This window comes from Trichoderma citrinoviride, assembly GCF_003025115.1.
Source record: "Trichoderma citrinoviride strain TUCIM 6016 unplaced genomic scaffold BBK36scaffold_18, whole genome shotgun sequence".
Lineage (NCBI taxonomy): Eukaryota > Fungi > Ascomycota > Sordariomycetes > Hypocreales > Hypocreaceae > Trichoderma > Trichoderma citrinoviride.
The window spans coordinates 231,211-251,143 of NW_020194726.1; the positions used below are offsets into that span (position 1 = coordinate 231,211).

The following is a 19,933-nucleotide window of genomic DNA, read 5'->3' on the forward strand; positions in this document are numbered from 1 at the left end:
TTCAGGTAAACCATGATTGCTGGTTTCAAAGACTGGTCTCCGGGCTGAGCTGCATGTAAGTAAGGCTATCTCAGCCCGAAGGTTTCGCTCATTGAAAGAATCCGTCTCACGTACGCTTCATGTAGAGCCTCGTAGGCATATCGCATTGTATTTCAAGTCTATCTATACATATCTAGATGCACTCAGAAGCGCAGAATCTCGCCAGTATACGACACAAACTTTCCACCGTGCGTCTCCTTGTTCGCCGTCGTAATGACCTTGAACATGCCACCCACGGAATCCTCCACTTTGACAGGAGCTTCGCCCATGCCAAAGAACTCTGCTGCTTTGTTTCCCATCTCCGTCTGGGAAAAGCCTGGATCCAGGATAAAGGCGTTCAACCATTCGTCTTCGGCGTTGATTCTAACGCCGTACCAATTTAGTAGAATCTTGGACGGGCCATACGCCGCATTGGGAATTGGCGGTTGGTTCCTTTATTGGCTGTTAGTCACCTTGCAGTTACTAGGATACTCGGCTATTGTTGAACATACCCAAGCGAGGAAGCTCCAGAGCCAACAATGGCAAAGACAGGCTTCTTCGTAGACTTCTGTAACAGACTCCTGGTGGCCTGGTACAGCGTCACCACAGCGTAGGCATTCACATCTATGTGTTGCTGAAGCTCGGCTCGTTTGACATCCTTGACCAGCGGGTAGGATGTTACCATCCCGGCGTTGGCAATGACAATATCCAGGGTGTCGATTCCATGCTTGTGCTTTAGCTCTGTCACGGCATCATATGCGGCTTGCTCTACCCCAGCATCGTACTTTACGACAATGAGATTGCTACCCTCGCCCTTGGGGAGGTCAAAGAGCGCCTTGGAGGTCGCGTGTTCCGGATTACGGTTGGCAGAAATGACCGTCTTTTGGTTGGTTAGTCGTTGTGAAGCTCTCAAGTCCCCAATCCAACAATTTGAAACAGGCGCTTACATGATGAGGTTGTGAAAGAAAGGTTCTGACTAGCCCAAGGCCCAGCCCGCGGTTCCCGCCCGTGATAAGAACAAAAGTCTGACTCATCTTGTACGTCAAAGTGTTATGATATCAGGTATTACTGGACTATAATGAAGAAGCTCACGAGGAGACTTGTATGAACGTCCCATGAGTCAAATACATATTGTTCCAATCTCTATAATTCCGCAAAACTCAAGCGATGACAAATTCGGAGGCTTTCTCATCAGATGACAAATGCTTCGTTGATAATCATATCGCGAAGGATCAAATGGCGGAGTCTAGCAAAAACATCGACCAACATCAAACAAAGAGCTCCGCAGTGCAAAGTCCGCCAGCACCAAGTATGGCGGATTTACGAACCGCAACGGCTCTACGACATGGTTGACACTAAATTATGCTTGCTATCGCCTTAACACCCATTCTAACTAATAGATTTCTATGCCAGGAGGTAGCCAATGGTTTAAAGTTAAACAGTAACTCGATACATGAAGAACCATCGACACCGGTATGTGCAGTTTCATTCAACATGCCTAACTCCTCTCCAAGAGTACCGAGAATTCATCGACTCTTTACGGCTTTCTTTTGGGGTTCCTGATAACACATCATGACAGCAACTATTCTGTATATACCAGAATATTTCTCCTTAGCAAGCCATCTGATCTTGTGACCCTAAGGTTTCATATACCCCAATGGTGTACCATTACACCTCTTGTTCAAGTGCGGAATAAGCATATCACTCACGCTCCCTGCTTCCCAGCTGCTGCCTAATTGTATTTATGAAGGCAGCTACACCAGTAACTGATATCCGATACTTGTTTACCACTTTGTGAATTGATGTATCAACTACCTATATTCTAAATGAGAAAAGATGGTATGCAAAGTTCAGCATGCATACAAACAACAAGTCGAGATGCCTTATTCGCATGCCTGCATCAAGGCCTACAGAAAATATAAAGGGCCAATGATTCAATTGTACTGCGGCACACTATATTTGGTCAAATATAGGTCATGTACAATATAGAACGCCTCCAGGTGCCTGCGGAATTAGGAAGCCGGATTTACAACCACGGCAGGAAATTACCCAAAGTTCATAGCCCAATTATGTAGACGGTTCCGAATTCGCGTTTCCAAACAAAGCCACTCTGCCGACAGTCCTGCACGATGTTAATAGGAATTTCTTATGGGCATCACTTGGCATAGAGAGCATCGGAGGAACAGTTTCAAACTTGCAGGGTGATGCGACGCTGACTTGCTGAAATGAATTGCCAGAGGACGTCTCAACCGAAGCTTCATGGTCGAGCCAGACCGGAATTTGTCTCATTCTCGGCTCAGTTGTTGCTTGCCTCCAGATCCGTCGCCAATATAGCCCCAGGCTGACGCAATTCTCAGCTTCACTATAGGTCAAAACACATAGAAAGACTGATAATTTCTTGGAATAACGCAATCGCTTGGTTCTTCTTGGTTCTTATTTGTCCAGCAACATCTGTAGCCGACTATTCAGTAAGAGACGATAGTTGCCACCGTACTATCTAGCAGGCTACTCCTCCTCTTAGTTTTCGGTTGAGATATTTGCAAGTAATTGCCGCTTGACGACCATATCAACCATCCATCCGTTCCATCGGCAATGGCCGCATAGACTTGTCTATCCCTGTCCTCGCTCGCGAGCTAACACCTAATCCCTGTAACAGCCCAGCCTAGCGTCTTGGGGTGGGATGATCGCTGCAGGACTGCATCCTCGGGATAGCTAACCTGTTCAGGCAAATACAGTATATAAGTATGAAGGGGTATGGTTCCAGCTTCCAACGATTTTGCAACCCCAGAGCCGCAACAATTTGGAAGACGCAAGAAAAGTTTACAGGAAAGCCCCGTGGCAGAGGTCGGTATATTCGTACTCGTGCTGAGGAAGATCCAATCTGCTGTGGAACGATCATGGCCCTGATGGCTTCACCCGTCGATTCCCATTCATTCGTCCTGACGGCCAAACCGCGCGGGCGTCGCAGCAGGGGCTGCACAACGTGTCGCCAGCGAAAGGTGAAATGCGGTATGTATGATGCAAGCATTCAGTTATTCGTTTCTATTGTCCCTCTCGGCTTCACACGCTTCTCAGCTTCACAAGCAAAATATCCTAACGTAACCCGTCCGTAAATCAAGATGAAAAGACGCCCTTCTGTCTCCGATGCCAGAATAGTAACCGCGAGTGCCTGGGCTACGAAAGTCCTCAAGTCTTCATCAATCAGGTGCTGGCAGCAGCACCAGCCTCAGAACCAGGCCTACGCTCCCAAAACAGAGCCAGAAGAACAGTCCAAGCCTGCTCGACAAAGGCAACGACGAGTTTCTCCACCTCGGGCGTAAAGCTTCCCCTGGCGCGGTCCCTTGACCTCAACTTGGCCCGACGTCGTCATCACTCACCTCATCTGCAAGTTCCCCTTCGACTTCGCCTGGAGGCTCCCGCCTGAATCCCGATACTCGCCCCTGTCAGCTCTGTTCGCGAGCTTAAACGGCCGCTCGACGGCCTATGTTTCCGGTCTATGTCTGGCCGAGGCGTTTTATGCGCGGGCCAATAGGCGACAGGATCTCATGGAGCATGCAACAGCCCTGTATAGTCGTTCATTGCAGCGTCTTCGCCAAGACTTGAAGATGTTGGGCAGAGGTACATCTGCTGCGTCCATATACTCGAATCTGTGGAGCTCGTTTTTGCTCTGCCTCTACGAGATTATATCTGGTGGGAGTGCGGCCGGGTGGCTAGAGCACTGTCATGGAGTCGCCGCTCTTGTACGTAGTTTCCCTCGACGCTATCGGTCATTCATGCCTGGCTAACAGAAGCTTGCTCTATGGAGATCCAGATGCTAGGGCCACATGCATTCCAAGAACTCGGCGCAAATCTCATGCTGGAGACATATCGAGGCTTGATAGTGAGTGGCTCACACTTCAGCCCCCATTCCACCGTCGTCAAATTGCAGGTTGTTAATTGCCTTATCAGGCGAAAGCGGTGCTTCCTCGAGACTCTCGATTGGAAGACTGTCCCCTGGTCTGTCAAGCAAAAATCGCTGGGCTCCCGCCTGCAAAATATCTTCTGCGACATCCCCGGAATGATGGAAGAGGCGGACGAAATCTTGAGCCAGTCAGCTCAGGGCCAAGAGATGGGACCCCTGGTTGGGCTTCTACGCGAGAGGGTGTTGATCTTGATGCAACAGGCGTGTGAGCTGAGATGGCAATGGGAAGCAGACAACTCTAATGCATGCAAAGAGGTTCCTTGGACAGAGTCTGGCTCATCTTCGACAAAAGGCCAGGCACCGTCGCCATTTCGTACCGTGTTTCACTTTTGGACGATTGATCGGGCCATTGATATTGCTTATTTCGACACGGTCTACCTGCTTCTCGACACCGTGCTCGACCCTCTGATGCCGGAATCAGAGCTGTTTTCGGACCTCAGGGAAGTACCTGTACAAACACACGTAGGGCCTTTTCCGAGTCCTTTGCTCCTCCCGTGGCAGGGGAACAGAGAGGATTATGCTCTTGAGATTTGTCGAATCGTTGACTTTATGTCTCATTGTGAGCACGCTAATTTAGGCATGTTCATGCTCATGTTTCCTTTATATATGGCACGCGTGTGTCTGGTCAGACATCCGGGAGTTTGTGCCTGGATAACGAACATGTTGGAGTCATTGGTTCCTGAGAAGGGGTTTCACATCGGACAATATTTAGCTGGTCGGAGGAGCCAAGGTGGTGAAAGAGACAAGGGAATGGCCTACTGACGCTTGTGATTTTGCGTCTCGATAAGAAATATAATTAATTCGCATGCATAGCTGATGGTGGTATAATCTAAAATGTTCGCAAGGCTCAAACTTCTAATGATGAAAAGAAGAACAGAAAAAAGGATAATCACCGAAAATCGTCGCCTTCAACCACAAGACGGAATCAGTATTCTCTGACCTTGGGCACAACCACGAGAAAGGCAATCCTCCTAATGCTCCTCTCCTCTTTATCCTTCTTCTGGTACTTCTTCCCCGCCTTGTCCATCTCCTTCTCATACTTTTCTGTTGCCTTTTGGCGGCGCTCTTGCGCCCGCTCGAGATCTCTGCTTGCGTGACGGCCGTTGCCATCGAGACCCTTCTCTTTTTTGTCAGACTTTTGCATGGATTTCTCATACTTCTCGAGAGCTTTCTGACTCTTTCGATCGTGCTTCTCATTTGCCTTGATCCTCTTCTTGAGCATAGACTTCTCTGCAGACTTGCGCTCTGCCTCGCTGACAAAGACATCCACCTTGCTTATAACATTCGACGGGTTGGCAACCGGGGGCAGTTCATCAATCTCAAGCGGCGAGATCCACGCCTCAAGAGCCCTCAGACGACGCTGCTGCGCACTGATAGTCTGCAGCTCGTTGGCCTCTGCAAGGGTTTGCAGGGACTCCAGAATAGGCGACTTCTTGTCAATATCCCCCTTTTCGTTCAAAATGGGCATGTTACTGAGTTTGGCAACGGTCTTGAGCTTGACAATCTGCACCTCCAAGCCCCTCGGAAAGAACACGTCCCTGTTCGCCTGTCGGATGACGGCCTCTGAGCGGATCTTGGACATGGCGTACGTTCCCACCATGGCACCCACGCCAGCAGCCGCGGAAACGATCTGGGCCGTTGGTTCAGGCACGAACCCGACAATGTCAGAAGCGGCCCCGAGGACGCGCAGCCCGGGGCTCGCGACAATCGCCCGGTTGAGGTGGTCGAGAAAGTCGAGAAACTCAGGCTTCGAGATGTTTGAGCTCTGCAAGGCTAGGGGGTAGGCTCTGAGAAATGCAGATCCCAGGTCTGCGTTTGTGGCGGGAATGGCAATGATTCTTCGGGCAGAGCTGGTGCCGATTGAGCTTGCTTGTGCCAGAGCTTGCTGCTGCTTGATCATCTTCTCCTCGTACGGCGGTGGCTCAGAATCAAAGGAGCTTCGCGAGGAAGACGACGATGCTTCAAGTTCCATGACGGTCGTTGCTCGATGTTGGTCTGCTGGGAGCTCATGGTAATCCTGCTTGGAGTGGATGGTCGCGAAGGCCATGGTGAACTTGACGGATAGCCTTGAAGTAATCGGTTTGCAAGGGGCTCTTGTAAAGGCTTTTGCGGACTGACTGCTCGAGAACTGATGATACTAATGATCTTGAAAGGAAAAGACAGTCGACACTCCGGTGAACCCTCTCTCTTTTAAATCTTCAACTCCATCCACCAGCAACATTGCCTATCCTTCCTCCTCCGTATAGCCTCGCAAGCCTCGCCAACATACTGACAGTCCGTCTAAGCCTTGGAGACCCACGCCTCGAATCCATCAAACTTGTTGCGAGCGCCCCCATTCGCTCAGAACATCGGGGGTCTATGTTTAGTAGCTGCGGATCGAACAGGGCTAAACCAAAAGTCGCTAGCTATGGCGAGACGAAGAATCCGTGCATTGAAGATGCACCGCTAAAGCGTCAAGGTGTGCCAGGGGTCTGGAGATAAGCAGCGCTGCGTTTGACGGAAACGGGATAGCCATTCGAGCTTCATTCGAGCCGTGGCAGTGAGATGGCCCCCCATTCGAGCATCGAGCGTTGGCGGGGAAATCCATTCGAGCGAGTTCCTCCATTCGAGTTCTCCTTGCAAAATGCCTTTCAAACTCTGAAGAGAGAACTCTTTCGAGCCCCATTCGAGCTTTTCTGCCTGTCTCCGCATGTTCGTGACGAACCACTTTCGGCTTTCCGGCAGACACGTCTCAAAATGGCAAAGATGCTGACGCAGCGATGCCTTTGCCACGCGGTGCATTGTGGCGGATGGTCGACGAGCAGGGTATATCAGAACGTAGCAAATGAGCAGAAGAAGGAAACAGGAAGCGGCAGAGTTGATCGGAAGCTGGAGGGCTGCTGTTCTTAAAGGCAGACTGTCAGAGGGAATAATCGGGCGGGTGTTGGGTAATGTTACTAGTTCCCTTACGACGTGGGATACATTTATATGCACAATGATGCAACTGGTTCTCTCTATACGCTCCTTGAATTTACGCAAACCACGATCGGGGATGTGAAAACGCCTAGGGACATCGGAAGTTCGTGGCTCTAGTAGAGCAGGTGGTTATTGCTCAGACCACAGTTCGGTCCAGCTTTTCTATTTTGATACGATGATAAAGAAACCCGGAAGGGCCATATGAGCAGTTGTAAAGTAGTTTAACGGTCAGAAAGGTATCCATGAACAAGTAAGCAAGAGGATGTCAGGTGTTGTAGGGTATCTCATACTGGAGGATATATTCAACTTCAGGAGATCCTTCTCTCAACAAGGCATTCCACACTCATAATTACATGTAACTGTCTCCTTGGAAGGTCAAAGATCTCTGATAATTCATGTCGGTTGCAATATTGTTCAAGTCCAATTGCTACACTTCATTTCCACTTTCCACCACCATGCAGCAAGAAGAGAATGCTCAGGCCACTGGATCATGTCAATACAACAAGACGCAATGGTCTGATTCCAGTCCGCTCAGTCTCAGGGACCCATAGAATGAACTGCGAAGCCTCGACAGCACAGCTTGGAGCAACTCATGGCCAAAGTAAACTTGACTCACCAGCAGGAACGCCAACACAAACTAATAAGCAAGAAGAACGCAAACCATCTTGCTTCTATTCACTAGCAGGCGATTCATCCAGTACAGGTGCAACGCGAGGCTCTGAATTATTTCTCTCTCGACTTACCAGCATTTGTTAGGTCGACATAACGCTCCGGCATTCATACCTTAGGTAACTCTCCCTCCACTCAGCATCTACGACATGCTCTACACCAGAGAAGGTTGCTCTGTCGTCTCCGCGTGGGACAAGTTCCGACAAGCTTGCTAGGATCTCAAAAACTTTTACCGTGTAATTAAAGCCCAGCATCAAGAGAAGATATAGCACATATGACGAGCTCATTGAAGGCAGAGAGTCTCTATGGGAACGGGACTAAGACACCGGCTGGCTGTATAGACAATGGCCACCCAAGCAGAAGCTCTTTCACAGTCTCCTCGTAGCGGCCCTTGCACCCAAGAGCTCCAAGCAGGGATGATCAGATTGCAAGACCTACACTGCGAGATATAGCTACATACACAGATATCTAGACTATCTTTCGCCGAGCCAAGCTCTGGGCTACCGAGTATATAAAGGCATGGTATCTATTACATTCGGATTCAGCACATATGGGATGATATCTACATCTCAACGTGGTCGCTAGTTATACCGGTTAACAAACTTGATAACCTTTCGCCCAGTCGTGCTCCTCACAAAGCCATCCAGCTCCTCAACAAAAGTAGTCTTGAACCGATGCTCATTCGTCGAATTAACATGCAAAAACTTCTTGATCCGCGCAATCAGCGCCTCCTGCGAAAGCACCCTCGACGTCCGCGGCGAGCACATCAGCCGAACCTCCAAACACGACTCCAGCGACGGCTCCAACTTGTCCAGAATGATCTGCCACTGCAAGACGCCGCACTCTTCATTGTTCAGCAATGCGGCCATGTCCTCAAACTGGATGTACTCCCCGTCCCAGTCAAAGCTGACTCGCCTGTCACGCCCTTGCAGTCGAAGAATGCGAAGATACGGCCAGTCTTCCGCGGGAATCTTGTCCCGTGAAGACTCAGGCAGACGATGAACCGATCCAATATCGCCAGTAACATATCTTACTAGCGGATTTCGCAGACGCGAAAGCGACGTCTGCACAACCATACCCGACTCTCCTTCAAGCAGCGGCTGAGCAGTCTCATCGCCCGGAGCAAGCGACGACGGAAAGACCTCGAGCAGCATCGCCCTCGTGTCAAAAATCAGGTCCTCCTCGCTCGTCGTGCTCTCGCGCCCGGTAATGTCGGGGCTGCTTGCCGCCCACGGCCCGGCCTCTGCACTGCCCAGGATGGAATAGATCTTGACGGACTTGAGCGTGTCCTTGATGTGTGCTCTCTGCGCGGACGTGAGCACCTCGGAGGTGTAGATAATCTTATCAAGCTTGATGAGAGCGCGCTCCTCCTCGGTGAGGGTCGAGATGTGGTGCACCATCTGGACAATCTGGCCGCTGTCTCCAACCAGCACGTTGATATGGTATTTGGCCAGCAGTTTGGCAACTTCGTGGGGAGGCATGAAGTTGCCGGCGCTGAGAACCGAGGCCCCGGCATTTTCCATGATTTCAAGCATGAGATCCAAAGACCTGAGTGCTCTTGTTCAGTATCTGCTCTCGCACATCGTGAGTTTTCATAGCAACTCACCTGTAGAGCTCACCCGCACAATGAGTCGTCAGCGCCCAATCTCCAGGTCCGAGGACCCCAATCGTCCTGAGGAACTGCCCGAAATGCGCCCTTTGCCTGCGGTTCTCGAACACGTCCGTCCCAAAGAACAGCGGCTTCGAACCAAAGCCTCCGCCGGTGATGCTCGCATATACGCTCTGACGATACGTATTATGAGGATCAGCATCGTTGACGAGGCGCTGGATGGTGTTGTAGCTGACTCTGCGGTTAGAGGAATCAGCCGGCCTGAGGTGAGAGGTTCAAGTGCACTTACAGGTCCTTCTTCCATATGATGGGCCGCGAAGACAAGCCATCGTTTGCTGCACATTCCTCATTCTTTGCCTTTCCTCTCAGCGCCTGAACGGTCTTTTGGTCGGGAGGATATTGAATGTCCTGCACGTAGAAGGGATGGGCTTTGGCAATGGCCAACACCTCGCTCAGTTGAAAAGGTTCAGACGCCATAGTGAGATGCAATTTTGGAGATTGCTACCGGTTTCTAAGATTTCAGCTATGTCTTGAGTCAAACAAAGATTGAATAGAGGCAGATCAACATTTACAGCGTAGAAATACGATGTCAAAGCGGTCTCACGTCAAGAAGACGATACTGTGCGAGAAGGCACTGTATTATTACCGAGACCTTTTCACCCATCGAGAAGATACAGAGCCTACTACGAATAAAAACCCCAACTTGATAATGGTCAAAATGCTTTCTTTTTCTCGTAGAACAGGTGGTCAAGTTGAGCCACGCCCACAGTCCAGTCTCACACTGAGACATGCATACAAAAAAACACATTGTAATTTTTCTTGCAGAGAATCCAAGAGAACAGGGAGGAAAGCAAGAGCCGAAAACGAGAGAGGCCTCATTCTCAGCTGGATACAATTATCATCACCTCCCGAGCTGCTTATGGGAGTGACTTTAGGTGGTGATGAGAAATCTCGCCATGTCTCATGCGGACGAGACAGCATCCGGGGGTTATGAAAGACATTGTCTCAAACTGACCGCCGTTATTACGATATACACGAGAACTACGGTGCCTCCGAATTGTGATAGACAAATGAGAAGGCATACTGGCAGCTGGCAGGCATTAAGCGTGACGCAACTCACCATTCGTTCGGCAGAGACCCTTGCAGCACAGCAGGATTCAGCTCCATTCATCCCAGCCACTCCCACCGTCTTGTGGAAACTGTCTCTGAATCGGGTCGCTTCGCGCGCTTCTATTCGCGAAACTAGTTGTACGGTAAGAGCTGTGCTACCATGTAATATAATATCCAAAGATGTGCACCGAGATGGCGCTGTCAAGCTGAAAATAAGATTATGCCCTGGGGTTACATTTTCTCCGCATGTTCATCTCGACATCTCCGATTGATTGCTCGCACAACAGATCCAATAGCACCTGAGACTATCGAAGCCACCTGAAAACAACCCAGCCATTCTAGTATTACAATTACATAGTTGCTTCATACCTCACAAGCAACGAGTCCAAGGGTGACTGCTCTGCTCATCCCAGTATCTCAAACCAAGCCCTTCCTCCTCCTCCGACACACCCCTGGCTCTCTCAGTTTCCGTCTCCCATCTCCGTCTCTATCCGCGTCCATGTCTCTCCCGTCTGCCTACTCTTTTATAGCCAGGCCAGTCAAAGGCACAGCATCCCACCTCACCCGACGCAGATGCCGCTTCGGGTCCCTGACGTGATTCCGCGCATGCAGCCACCGTCGATTGTCAATCATGATGATGGACCCCTCGGGAAGTACTTCAGGCGTCAGATCCAGCCTCGCCATCGAGTGGCTTCCTCTCGCTTCCGCGCCCTGCTGCTGCAGCGCCTGTCTCAGTTCCCCCAGAGCCGCGGCCGCCCGCTCGCTCAGGGGCGTCAGGAGATCCTCCCGGAAGCGCATCCTCGTCAGCCGGCCCTCGCCGTCAGCCAGCAGAATGCTCGCCACAATATCCTCCTGACCGGGACGCTTGACGAACTCGGGCGGCGTGCGGACGAGGAACTCGGGCCTGGCCAGGGCCGCCCTCGCCTCGGGCGACAGCAGCTCGCTCAGCCGCTCGACGTTCATGACCGACAGCGTCCCGCCGCCGCACCGGTCCGGCCGCAGCACCTGCAGGGCAAAGTAGCGCGGCGGCGGGTCCTCGTAGCTGCAGTCCGTGTGCCAGGGGAAGTCCTCCATTGTCTCGGAGCGCGCCTGGCAGTTGGCCGTCTGGAAGCTGGTCGACGACGGCACAACGTCCCAGAACCAGCCGCGGGTCGCGCTGTGCGAGATGGGCAGCTGGTGGCCGTGGTGCTGGTGCAGGCTCCGCAGCAGCCGCTCGAGGTAGCGGCTCTGGGGGTCCGCGAAGCCGAGGCTGACCTTGAGGATGCCGCGCTGGCCCAGCGTCTCCGCCACGCTGCGGACGTGACCGGGCTCCTGGGCGTAGCTGAGATCGGGGGCCTCCAGGCGGGGGACCATCTGCGAGATTTGTTGGGCTGACATGCTCGTGGGAGCAGTGGCTGTACTTGTGTGGACGGCAGCAGCCCGAGAGTGACGGGGGTACTGATGGCGGAGGGCATGATGACGAGCAGCACCATGTACGAGTAAACGGTGGACTGCTGTGAAGCGGTTCGATGCAGCACGGGGATGCATGATGGATGATTGCTTGATAGCGAGTAACAATCGGCGATACTATAACGGGAGATGAATGGTGGTGGATGAGCAGATGGACACAAAATCTTCTGCTCTGTATGTAGGTTGTGGATGGACGCAATTGCCAGGTAATCCATCCTCATCCCGATGAAAAGGGGTTATTTATCATGGCCATGGTGTTACTTCCAGCTCGTGACAGCACCACGAAGCCTCTCACAACAAGTAATATCCTGTTCTTCCATGCCCCCCTGTCCGGTTCACACACAGAGACGGATGATTTCATTTCCCGGACAGCTGCCATCACTTCCTGACTAGTATCGGGTTTCTCCTAGACGTACTGTACGGGGACGATACACATGTGATGATAGTTCTGCTAGTACTACCTACTACTACCGCTACTCCCCTCCAGCTGAGTAAACTTCTGAGACAAAGACCCTCTCAGCTCAGCCCCATGTCCCTGCCCCTGCGCATCACAGAGCAGAACCAAGCCCCCCCATGGCTAACCGCACAGATCCGATCATTGCTACTCCGCCAGATGCCCAGTCCCAGCAACTGCCCCTGCACGACGTGGTACGTCCCAATCAGGGGGCACCGCATCTTCTCCCCGCACGCCCTCAGCACCACGTCATACAGACGGGGCACGATCCGCCGCTGTACCACGCAGCTGCGCTCCAGCCCGAGATTCGGGTCCAGCTGGCGCCGCAGGGCAGCCGTCCACTCGTCGTTGCTGAGGTCCTCGCCGAAGACGATGCCGTCGCCCTTGCCGCTGCGGATCGGCTTCAGGAGGAACTCGTTGCGCAGGTGCGGGTTCTCTTCTGAGCGCATCATGAGACTGTTCAGCTCCTGGGACCCGGGGAGGAGAGTGTTGGCGATGCCCCTGTCGAGAACCATGGCCTGCCTCTCGGTGATGACGTTGAGGGCGACTTGCTTCTGTAGTTCCTGCTTGACGATGCCGAGCATCCGCTTGTCGTGGACCAGCAAGATGGTTCTCATGTCGTTGAAGCAGCGTAGGCTAAGCTCCCGCAGCATCTCAGGCCTCATGGCAAGCAACTCGCGCTGGTGAAGCTCGAGCCCAACCTGGTAAATCTCCTCGACGAGCTCTCCCTCGCTTGTGAAGAACAAGGAAGACACGTCTGGAATGGCAGCGCCGCGCACGGGCTTCTTGAAGACGGCACAGAGCGTATAGCCAGCCTTGCTTCTGGGGTCTGTCACCAGCCTGAGGTCTGCGAGATCAACTATACGCGGAGCATAGCCCAGGCGGCGTCGTGCGGCATCGACAAACATGTGGATGTCAAGCCCAGGTTCTTCGCCTTTGACCAGATGAACAGGACGGTCTCGCCGGAAGAGAGTAAACAGCCCATCAATAAGCTGTCAACCCTCCATGTTAGAAGCGAACAACCCAACGAGCTCTGGATACTATGCTTACCTCCTTTGGTTCCGTGGCACTCACAAGTCCATTACTCTTCACGCCCATCTCCTCCAAGCCCAGCTGCCCATACGCCGCATGCATAAACCCATTAAACGAGAACCGCGCATTAATCTCAGTAACCCGAAAGTTCTCAATCAGGCCGCCATCTTCGCCCTTGACTTCCTCGACTAGGAAATCAGGTCTCCAGGAGCCTCTGCAAGCTGTGTAATGAGGCAACATCCCAACAACCGACTGCCACTCGACAAACTGCTCACATATCAGCTTCATTCAACAAACCACCAGGGCAAACACAGTCAAACCTACCTTTAAAAGCTCCTGCTCCTTCTCGCCGAGTGGCATCCTCCCCGGAAAATCCGCCGCAGTGTCAGACCACCATCGGTCTACTATATCCGTAATCGAGGCAACCAGCGCATCGTTCAGCTCCTGCAACTGCTCCTTATGCTTCTCGTTGACGAGGATCGGTCGAGGGCAGTACGTGCTGTAAGACCCCTTGGGCCACAGCGAAGGCGGGCAAAGGCGCGTGAGCTCGGCCTTGATCGACTCGTGCTCCGATTTGTAAACGGCTTCGTCCACGTTTGCGCTTGATACGCTTTCGTATCCATCAAGGCCGCGGCCGAGATGGACCTGCGTAAAGGTTTCTGAGAGTGAATTTGTCTCCATATTGAATACACTATTCGATATCAAAGAACTTGACAATTGAGGTTGTTGCTACACCCATATCGGCCAACACATTCTACGACTTAAATAGCCTTCTTCTCGTACCAACAAACGTTCCATGTTCCATGCAATCACAGTACTTCCAATCCCCTACCCCCTGTATATCCCACGACCCCCATATCCTTTCCCAGATCCTCATCATACCCTGCCCAGGATCAGCGCTTCAGCTTGCCTCCATGTCGATCAGATCATCTCCAAAGACAGTACTAGTACTCCCCCCAAATGACCCTGGTATATCGACGCCATCACAAATACTACGACTGCTATACTAGTTTCCCCCTAGATCAACAAACGCCAGGCGCATCTTTCCTCGACCCCGGTCACCATCCCATTTCCAATTCGGCCAATGCCCACCAACCGGACCAGGATCACTCAACTTTCCTCTCTCTCTGCCAACACCCCCTTGCATATTGATCTCAGACATTGCCAGCCAATAACCGGTTTCGGGGAGACGCCAAGTCGAGTGACAAGAATGCGTTAGTCAGATGGGCCTGTCTACATACACTCTCCCAACGTCATACTATCGCTGGGAACTGCCTCGGGCCGGGCCTAGTCGGGGTTGTCTCGGGGGTCCCGACGAGTGCCGATGGTGAGGCCGTGGACGGAGTGCTCCGTGCTTGGGCTTCCTTGGTTCACATTGATCATCTGTGATTACTTGGTTCATATTCATCATGTGTGTTAACTTGGTATCAGCAGCGCAGATGGCCTGAGATGTGATGCTACGAGACGGATTTGCATATCACGGGGATGGAATGAGCATGTGTAATGGATGTATAGATATCGTATGATTGAGATGCTATGGTTTCAAAAGAGATGAAGAATGCCATTATAGCCCATCATGACGGCTCCATCTCAGCATTACACCCCTCAACACCACCAATCCCAACCATCCGTATTCTCAATACTCCTCTGCAACGGCGCCGCCAGCATCCGAAACTCCTCCACAACACTCCCAGTCATCTTCGTCACCACCTCCGTCGCCCTCTTCACCACATCCTCCTCATACGGCGGCCCAAGCCCCGTCTTGAAGATATGGCTCCTCTCCAACAAGCCCACCGCCAGCTCAAGACGAAGATAGTCCACCAACGCAACAACACTCACATCATCCAGCGCAGGCGTCGCCGCAAGTGCAATCCCCATCTCCGCCCTGAGTTCAGCACCTTCCAACCCCTTCTGCAGCGTATCAAACCTTCGAGCATACGGCTTCTGATCAGCCACAATCTCTTCAAGCAGCTTCACCACTCCCTCCGCACATCTCGCAACAGTCTCCTTCGCTTCGTCCGGAGTAGCATGGCTCGATCGAGGCAAATCCAGCATCCGAATCCTCAGCCCCAGCGTATCCGGAAGAACCGCCGGCTTTCGGTTCGGATCAGCCTGCCACGCAGGCGTCCTCAACCCGTTGATCCTTTCCACAATCCTGCCCCAGACCCGACTGTCGAGGTTATACTCGGCCGTATCCGTCATGAACGCCTCAAACTTGGCCAATTGCCCTTGCATGAGAACAGCGTCCGCAATGTCAAAGATGTACGCGTCCATTGACTGATATCCTCCTCTCTTTTGAATCTCACCCCTTTCCACTTCCGACTTCACTGTACGAAGATACTGGAGGATTCTCCAGAACAAAATCTTCATGTCAAAACCACCATCGCTGCTCCACATATGCGACCAATGTTTGCCCGCGTTTATGTACGCAAGCTTCTTGTTGTCCCTCACGGCCTGGGTAATGGCAGTGAGCCACTCCGGAGGATTCGTCCGCAGCAAGAGATAGTCCATCGCCAGATCTGCCCACTTGTCAGGAGTTTCCGTCTGCATGATGTCCAGAAGCTTCTCCAGTGAAGACGGATACAGGGGGATTGCGGGAAGCTGATCACCGTCGGGTAGACTGAAGCCGTTCTTTTTCAAGAATACGCTCATCCATCGTTTGTTGGTCTCTGCCGAGGCGTCCAGCATAGTAAAAGTGATTTCCTTCAGTGCTCGACCCTCATCCGACTTCCAATCCATCCTACGGCCCGCATCCAGGATGAGGCTCATGATGGGAGGAACCGTAGCCGTCCCAATTCCGTCTTCCCATATCTCCGGTAGATCATCTTCCGGCCTTAAGCTATCCCAGTCCGTCACAGGCTGTGACTCGTTGACCGAAGACGCAATGGGCACGGCGTATTCGCGAAGCGCATCGAATATCCGCTTCTTCACCGCCGAGCTGGTAGCACTATCCTTGATTGCCTCCATCAGCCCCTTGACAGAAGCCGTGCGAACGTCGACATGGCTCGACCTCTTCAAGATCCTGATATTGAGGTCCACCGCCAGACTCGGGTCGACAACAGGAGACTCCCTCAGCAGCTGCGCCAGCATCTTGATCGTGGTGATCTTGACAAGCGGCGCCTTGCCCGCCGGCGCATCATCTCCAGCCTCCTTGTCCGCTTGTAGGTCCTCCCGTGCTTGTAGTCTATCCAGGATGGCATTCGTGAAGCTCTCAAAGAAGTCCTTCGCAACAGCCGGGGAAAGCTTAGCGAGAATTCCTCGATTGAGAACCACCCGATGCCACGAGCTCTCACCTGGATTCTCCAGGATAAGCCGTTGTATCAGGGGAGTAGCCAGCGAAGGATCCTTTCCGTCCAAGATGAAGCTGATGATGTTTTGAAACTCCCAAAACGGCTTTTTCATTGGGGAATTCTTCTTGATGCTCTTCAAAATCGATTCTGCCAACTGAACGAGGAGACCCGTCGGTGTATAGTACTTCAACCCAGCCAACACACCAAGGGGCTGCTCAAGTGCGACATATGGGGTCTTCTCGGACCTCTCCAGAAAGTCTTGGTCAAGATACACGGCTGGAATACGCACTGCCTCCGCGTGAGGGTACGGCGTCTTGAGCAACGACCTGTCGGAACCATGCTTCATGTTCATTGCCAGAATTGCCGCGGCTGCATAAGCGTCTGCACTCTTCCCGCTCAGCTTCCTCTGTGATTCCAAGAACAAGGCCCAGAAGGAACAAGGGCGAGGCTTTGCAGGAACCACGGCCTTGACGTCCCCGAATATCGCGCGCTGTGCCTTGATAAACCTGGCCGTGCTCTCTTCCGTCGGCCGACTCAGCAGAACGTCCAGAAGGACCGGTGCAAGAGCTTTGTCCTTCTCCGGCTGCGAAATATGGTCGTATTCAGGGTCGGGATTCCACTCAATCGGCTGCATATGCTCATCCTCGCGTACGTCAGGAAGGGATGGCTGAGGCCGTTCGTCTACATCATCGTTGATCCCAACCTCATACTTCTGCACCCCAACGCTCTCAAACACAGGCCACCAGAACCGCTCGGCTTCATCTGGGGACATGCGGTCCTTGCTCAAGGCGACGGTCGCATGACGCCAGGCCCTTTGAATGCGCTTCTTGCGCTCCTCGCCCGGCATCTGGATATACAGCTGCAGAGCCGTGGACCAACTATCCACAAATGTCCCAATGGCCAACTGGGCCGCCTCATCGACTTCGACAGGCTGCAGCGCCGTGGAAGGGCCCATAAAGACGACCGCCTCAATCCGTGCCTGCCCATACGAGAGATGCGCCAGAGCCTCGCCGAAATAGCTAGACAACTGCTGGAGAGTGGCCCCCTTGGGCCAAATCTCATCCACCGTGACCAAGGCTGGGGTTTCCCGCCGGCGAAGATCTGCCCAAAGCGAGTCTTGAAACTCGGCCAGGTGGTTGAGAAACCTGATTGTATGCCCGCGTAGCTTCTGAGGCTCCGTAACACGTAGGGAAGACAAGGTGACATGGGGTGTGAGAGGTTCAAACCGGTCGCCAACGGGACCAAGATGATCGGACAGCATCTTCTCCAGCATGGCAGAAGTTGGCTTCCACACGGCCTCATACAGCGAGTCATCCGACATCTTGGTCCGGTCTTGGAAGTCATTGACCCAGTTGAGGCGTAGACAAACAACACGTTTAATCAACTCAAACGTGGGCTGCCAATCCCGCGGGCTGAAGCTAGGTTCGTTCACTCCCATGCTAGCCGTCTCAAATAAGATGCTTAAGACGGCATTCGCAGATTGTATCCTCATGGTGAGTTTGTCAACGGTCAGCTCGTCCTTCATCTTCTTATGCAGCACAGCCAAAACATCTTCTCCCTCTCTGGTCAGGAGGCTTTGCTGGCTATACAGCTCCTTGATCGTCAGGGGATCCTTGTTGAACCGCCGTGCCCAGCGAAGCGTTTCTGCGTAGAGTTCCAGATCCCCCGTTGCCACGCTCAGGTCCAAGGCAGAGAGGGCAGCTTGCGATCGGTCTTCGAATGAGCGGCCTTGAGTCGCCTTCTTCATCCTCCTGGAAACTTCTTGACGAGCCTCAGCTCTCATGGCGTCCAGCTCTGCAGACGAGAATGCGGAGACGGCCGGACGCCGGATTTGGCTCAGCAAAAGGGCCCGCACAACGTGACGGTCAGCTACCTCACGTTGTTCAGGGTCAGGCCTTTGATAGAGGAACCTTTGGGTAAAGCTGCTGGTCCTCCCAATGTCTTTCCCTGCTCTTTGGACTTTTTCCCACAAAGACAAGGCCTCTTCCGCTGGCAACAGGAAGAAGATGTCGGACTGCCAACCGAACGACGACTTCTTCTCAAGCTCCGCATGCTCCAGGCTGGTGGGCTCTCCGATATCAACCCGGTTTCCGGCCGTGTGCTTCAAGAACAAGCGTAGAAGCTGGTACCTCCGGACCTCGCCAACGTTCCGCAGCAGATCTAGCAGCGCATATTTGGTGACCATTGCCTCGGGCAGAGCAGAGAACAGCGTTGGCAGCATCTCCGTGTATTCAGCCCTTGCGCGTGAGCGATTCCGTGAGCGATTCCACACCTCGACCAGACGGGTAATCATCGTTCTAAAATAGTGTTCGGACCCTTGGAAGTTCTTTTGAAATGCCGAGCGCTCCTTCAGGCCCAGTATAAGACAAGTCCAGAAGCGTAGAGTGGTGTCGTTGGATATCCTGCGCCGTGAAAGGAACCGCTTTCCCAGCGGATTAACAACAGCATCAAACAGGGTACCGGGAGAGACTCCTAGCAGGTTTTCACTGTCGAGGAATCTTTCCAGAACCTGCAAGCCATACTCTGTACGGTGGAGGACCAGAGGCCCGATCTTATCCAGAAATGCTTCGCCGGTGATTTCCTTGCGCCGCAGCTCCTCGTCGTAATGGCTCTCGAAGAACTCGAAATCCGTCACAACAGACGCGCCGTGCCTCTCCTGGAGCTGCCTCTTCTGGTCCTCCTCCCACTTCACTCTGAAAGCACCGCCACAAGCAGGGAGCAGCTTCAAATAGATCTCCCGCAACGGACGACCATCCAATGCAACGCCCTCCGCGCTATCCTCGTGTTGCCCCCAGAGCAGCTCCAGCAGCTTCTCCATCTCCCGCTGTCGTTGTTTCCGACCTCCCTGCGCACGTGCTGTACTGCCCAGCAGGCCAAGCAGAAGCCGCACATTGTCGACACTGAGCTTTGCCGCCAGCTGAGCGACTCCCCTGGCTCCGCCCGCAGCTTCCCATGCATTTGCAAATGTCTTTTCCCTGCGCAGGTGGCGATGCAAGTGCTTGATGGCCAGCTGCTGGGCATTGACGCAGAGCTCTTGTCGGATCACCGCCACAGTGACCTCGGGCTGATTGGCGACGGAGGGCCATAGACCGAGGACGATGGGCGGGAGAGTCTCTGCGGCAACGAGGGAGATGAGCTGAGCGGTAAGGGAAGACGTGGCAGCCGGGTTGCTGTCGAGGACATGGCGGAGGTGAAGCGCCTGCTCTCGAGGCGTGGCGTCCCGGAGGAGCTTCACGTCGAGCTCGCCTCTATTCGCCATGGCTGGGGATTGTGGTGCGGAAGAGGTTCGTGGACGGTGAGGGGAGTTGAAGAGTGCACACCAACAATCAAGGCCGAGAGTCCGTCTTTATATCGTCACTCGCATCAACTCTCAATCCGTTCAATCC

General features: G+C 53.0%; 7 protein-coding genes across 7 annotated transcripts; 1 reads left to right on the plus strand and 6 right to left on the minus strand.

Annotated features, from left to right (window-relative positions):
• Positions 1-182: 182 nt before the first annotated feature.
• On the minus strand, positions 183-1,365 carry BBK36DRAFT_1172768 (NAD(P)-binding protein; the record flags this gene model as incomplete). Its single annotated transcript, XM_024895781.1, has 4 exons — positions 183-471; positions 531-898; positions 966-1,047; positions 1,361-1,365. 4 exons carry the CDS (start codon positions 1,363-1,365, stop codon positions 183-185), a joined length of 744 nt encoding a protein of 247 aa, XP_024745532.1.
• A 1,550-nt stretch (positions 1,366-2,915) lies between these two features.
• Positions 2,916-4,741, plus strand: BBK36DRAFT_1172769 (hypothetical protein; the record flags this gene model as incomplete). Its single annotated transcript, XM_024895782.1, has 4 exons — positions 2,916-3,027; positions 3,138-3,334; positions 3,408-3,758; positions 3,947-4,741. The coding sequence occupies 4 exons, from the start codon at positions 2,916-2,918 to the stop codon at positions 4,739-4,741; spliced, it is 1,455 nt and encodes a 484-aa protein (XP_024745533.1).
• Positions 4,742-4,904: 163 nt separating this feature from the next.
• BBK36DRAFT_1129837 (hypothetical protein) lies at positions 4,905-5,879 on the minus strand (the record flags this gene model as incomplete). Its single annotated transcript, XM_024891777.1, has 1 exon — positions 4,905-5,879. One exon carries the CDS (start codon positions 5,877-5,879, stop codon positions 4,905-4,907), a length of 975 nt encoding a protein of 324 aa, XP_024745534.1.
• Positions 5,880-8,184: 2,305 nt separating this feature from the next.
• Positions 8,185-9,689, minus strand: BBK36DRAFT_1172771 (hypothetical protein; the record flags this gene model as incomplete). The annotated part of the gene is made up of 3 exons (XM_024895783.1): positions 8,185-9,151; positions 9,210-9,443; positions 9,502-9,689. 3 exons carry the CDS (start codon positions 9,687-9,689, stop codon positions 8,185-8,187), a joined length of 1,389 nt encoding a protein of 462 aa, XP_024745535.1.
• Positions 9,690-10,838: 1,149 nt separating this feature from the next.
• BBK36DRAFT_68601 (Clavaminate synthase-like protein) lies at positions 10,839-11,675 on the minus strand (the record flags this gene model as incomplete). Its single annotated transcript, XM_024898516.1, has 1 exon — positions 10,839-11,675. One exon carries the CDS (start codon positions 11,673-11,675, stop codon positions 10,839-10,841), a length of 837 nt encoding a protein of 278 aa, XP_024745536.1.
• Positions 11,676-12,287: 612 nt separating this feature from the next.
• BBK36DRAFT_1129741 (hypothetical protein) lies at positions 12,288-13,938 on the minus strand (the record flags this gene model as incomplete). The annotated part of the gene is made up of 3 exons (XM_024891769.1): positions 12,288-13,217; positions 13,276-13,527; positions 13,582-13,938. The coding sequence occupies 3 exons, from the start codon at positions 13,936-13,938 to the stop codon at positions 12,288-12,290; spliced, it is 1,539 nt and encodes a 512-aa protein (XP_024745537.1).
• Positions 13,939-14,859: 921 nt separating this feature from the next.
• On the minus strand, positions 14,860-19,806 carry BBK36DRAFT_1185870 (hypothetical protein; the record flags this gene model as incomplete). The annotated part of the gene is made up of 2 exons (XM_024896460.1): positions 14,860-15,776; positions 16,002-19,806. 2 exons carry the CDS (start codon positions 19,804-19,806, stop codon positions 14,863-14,865), a joined length of 4,719 nt encoding a protein of 1,572 aa, XP_024745538.1.
• Positions 19,807-19,933: the final 127 nt, after the last annotated feature.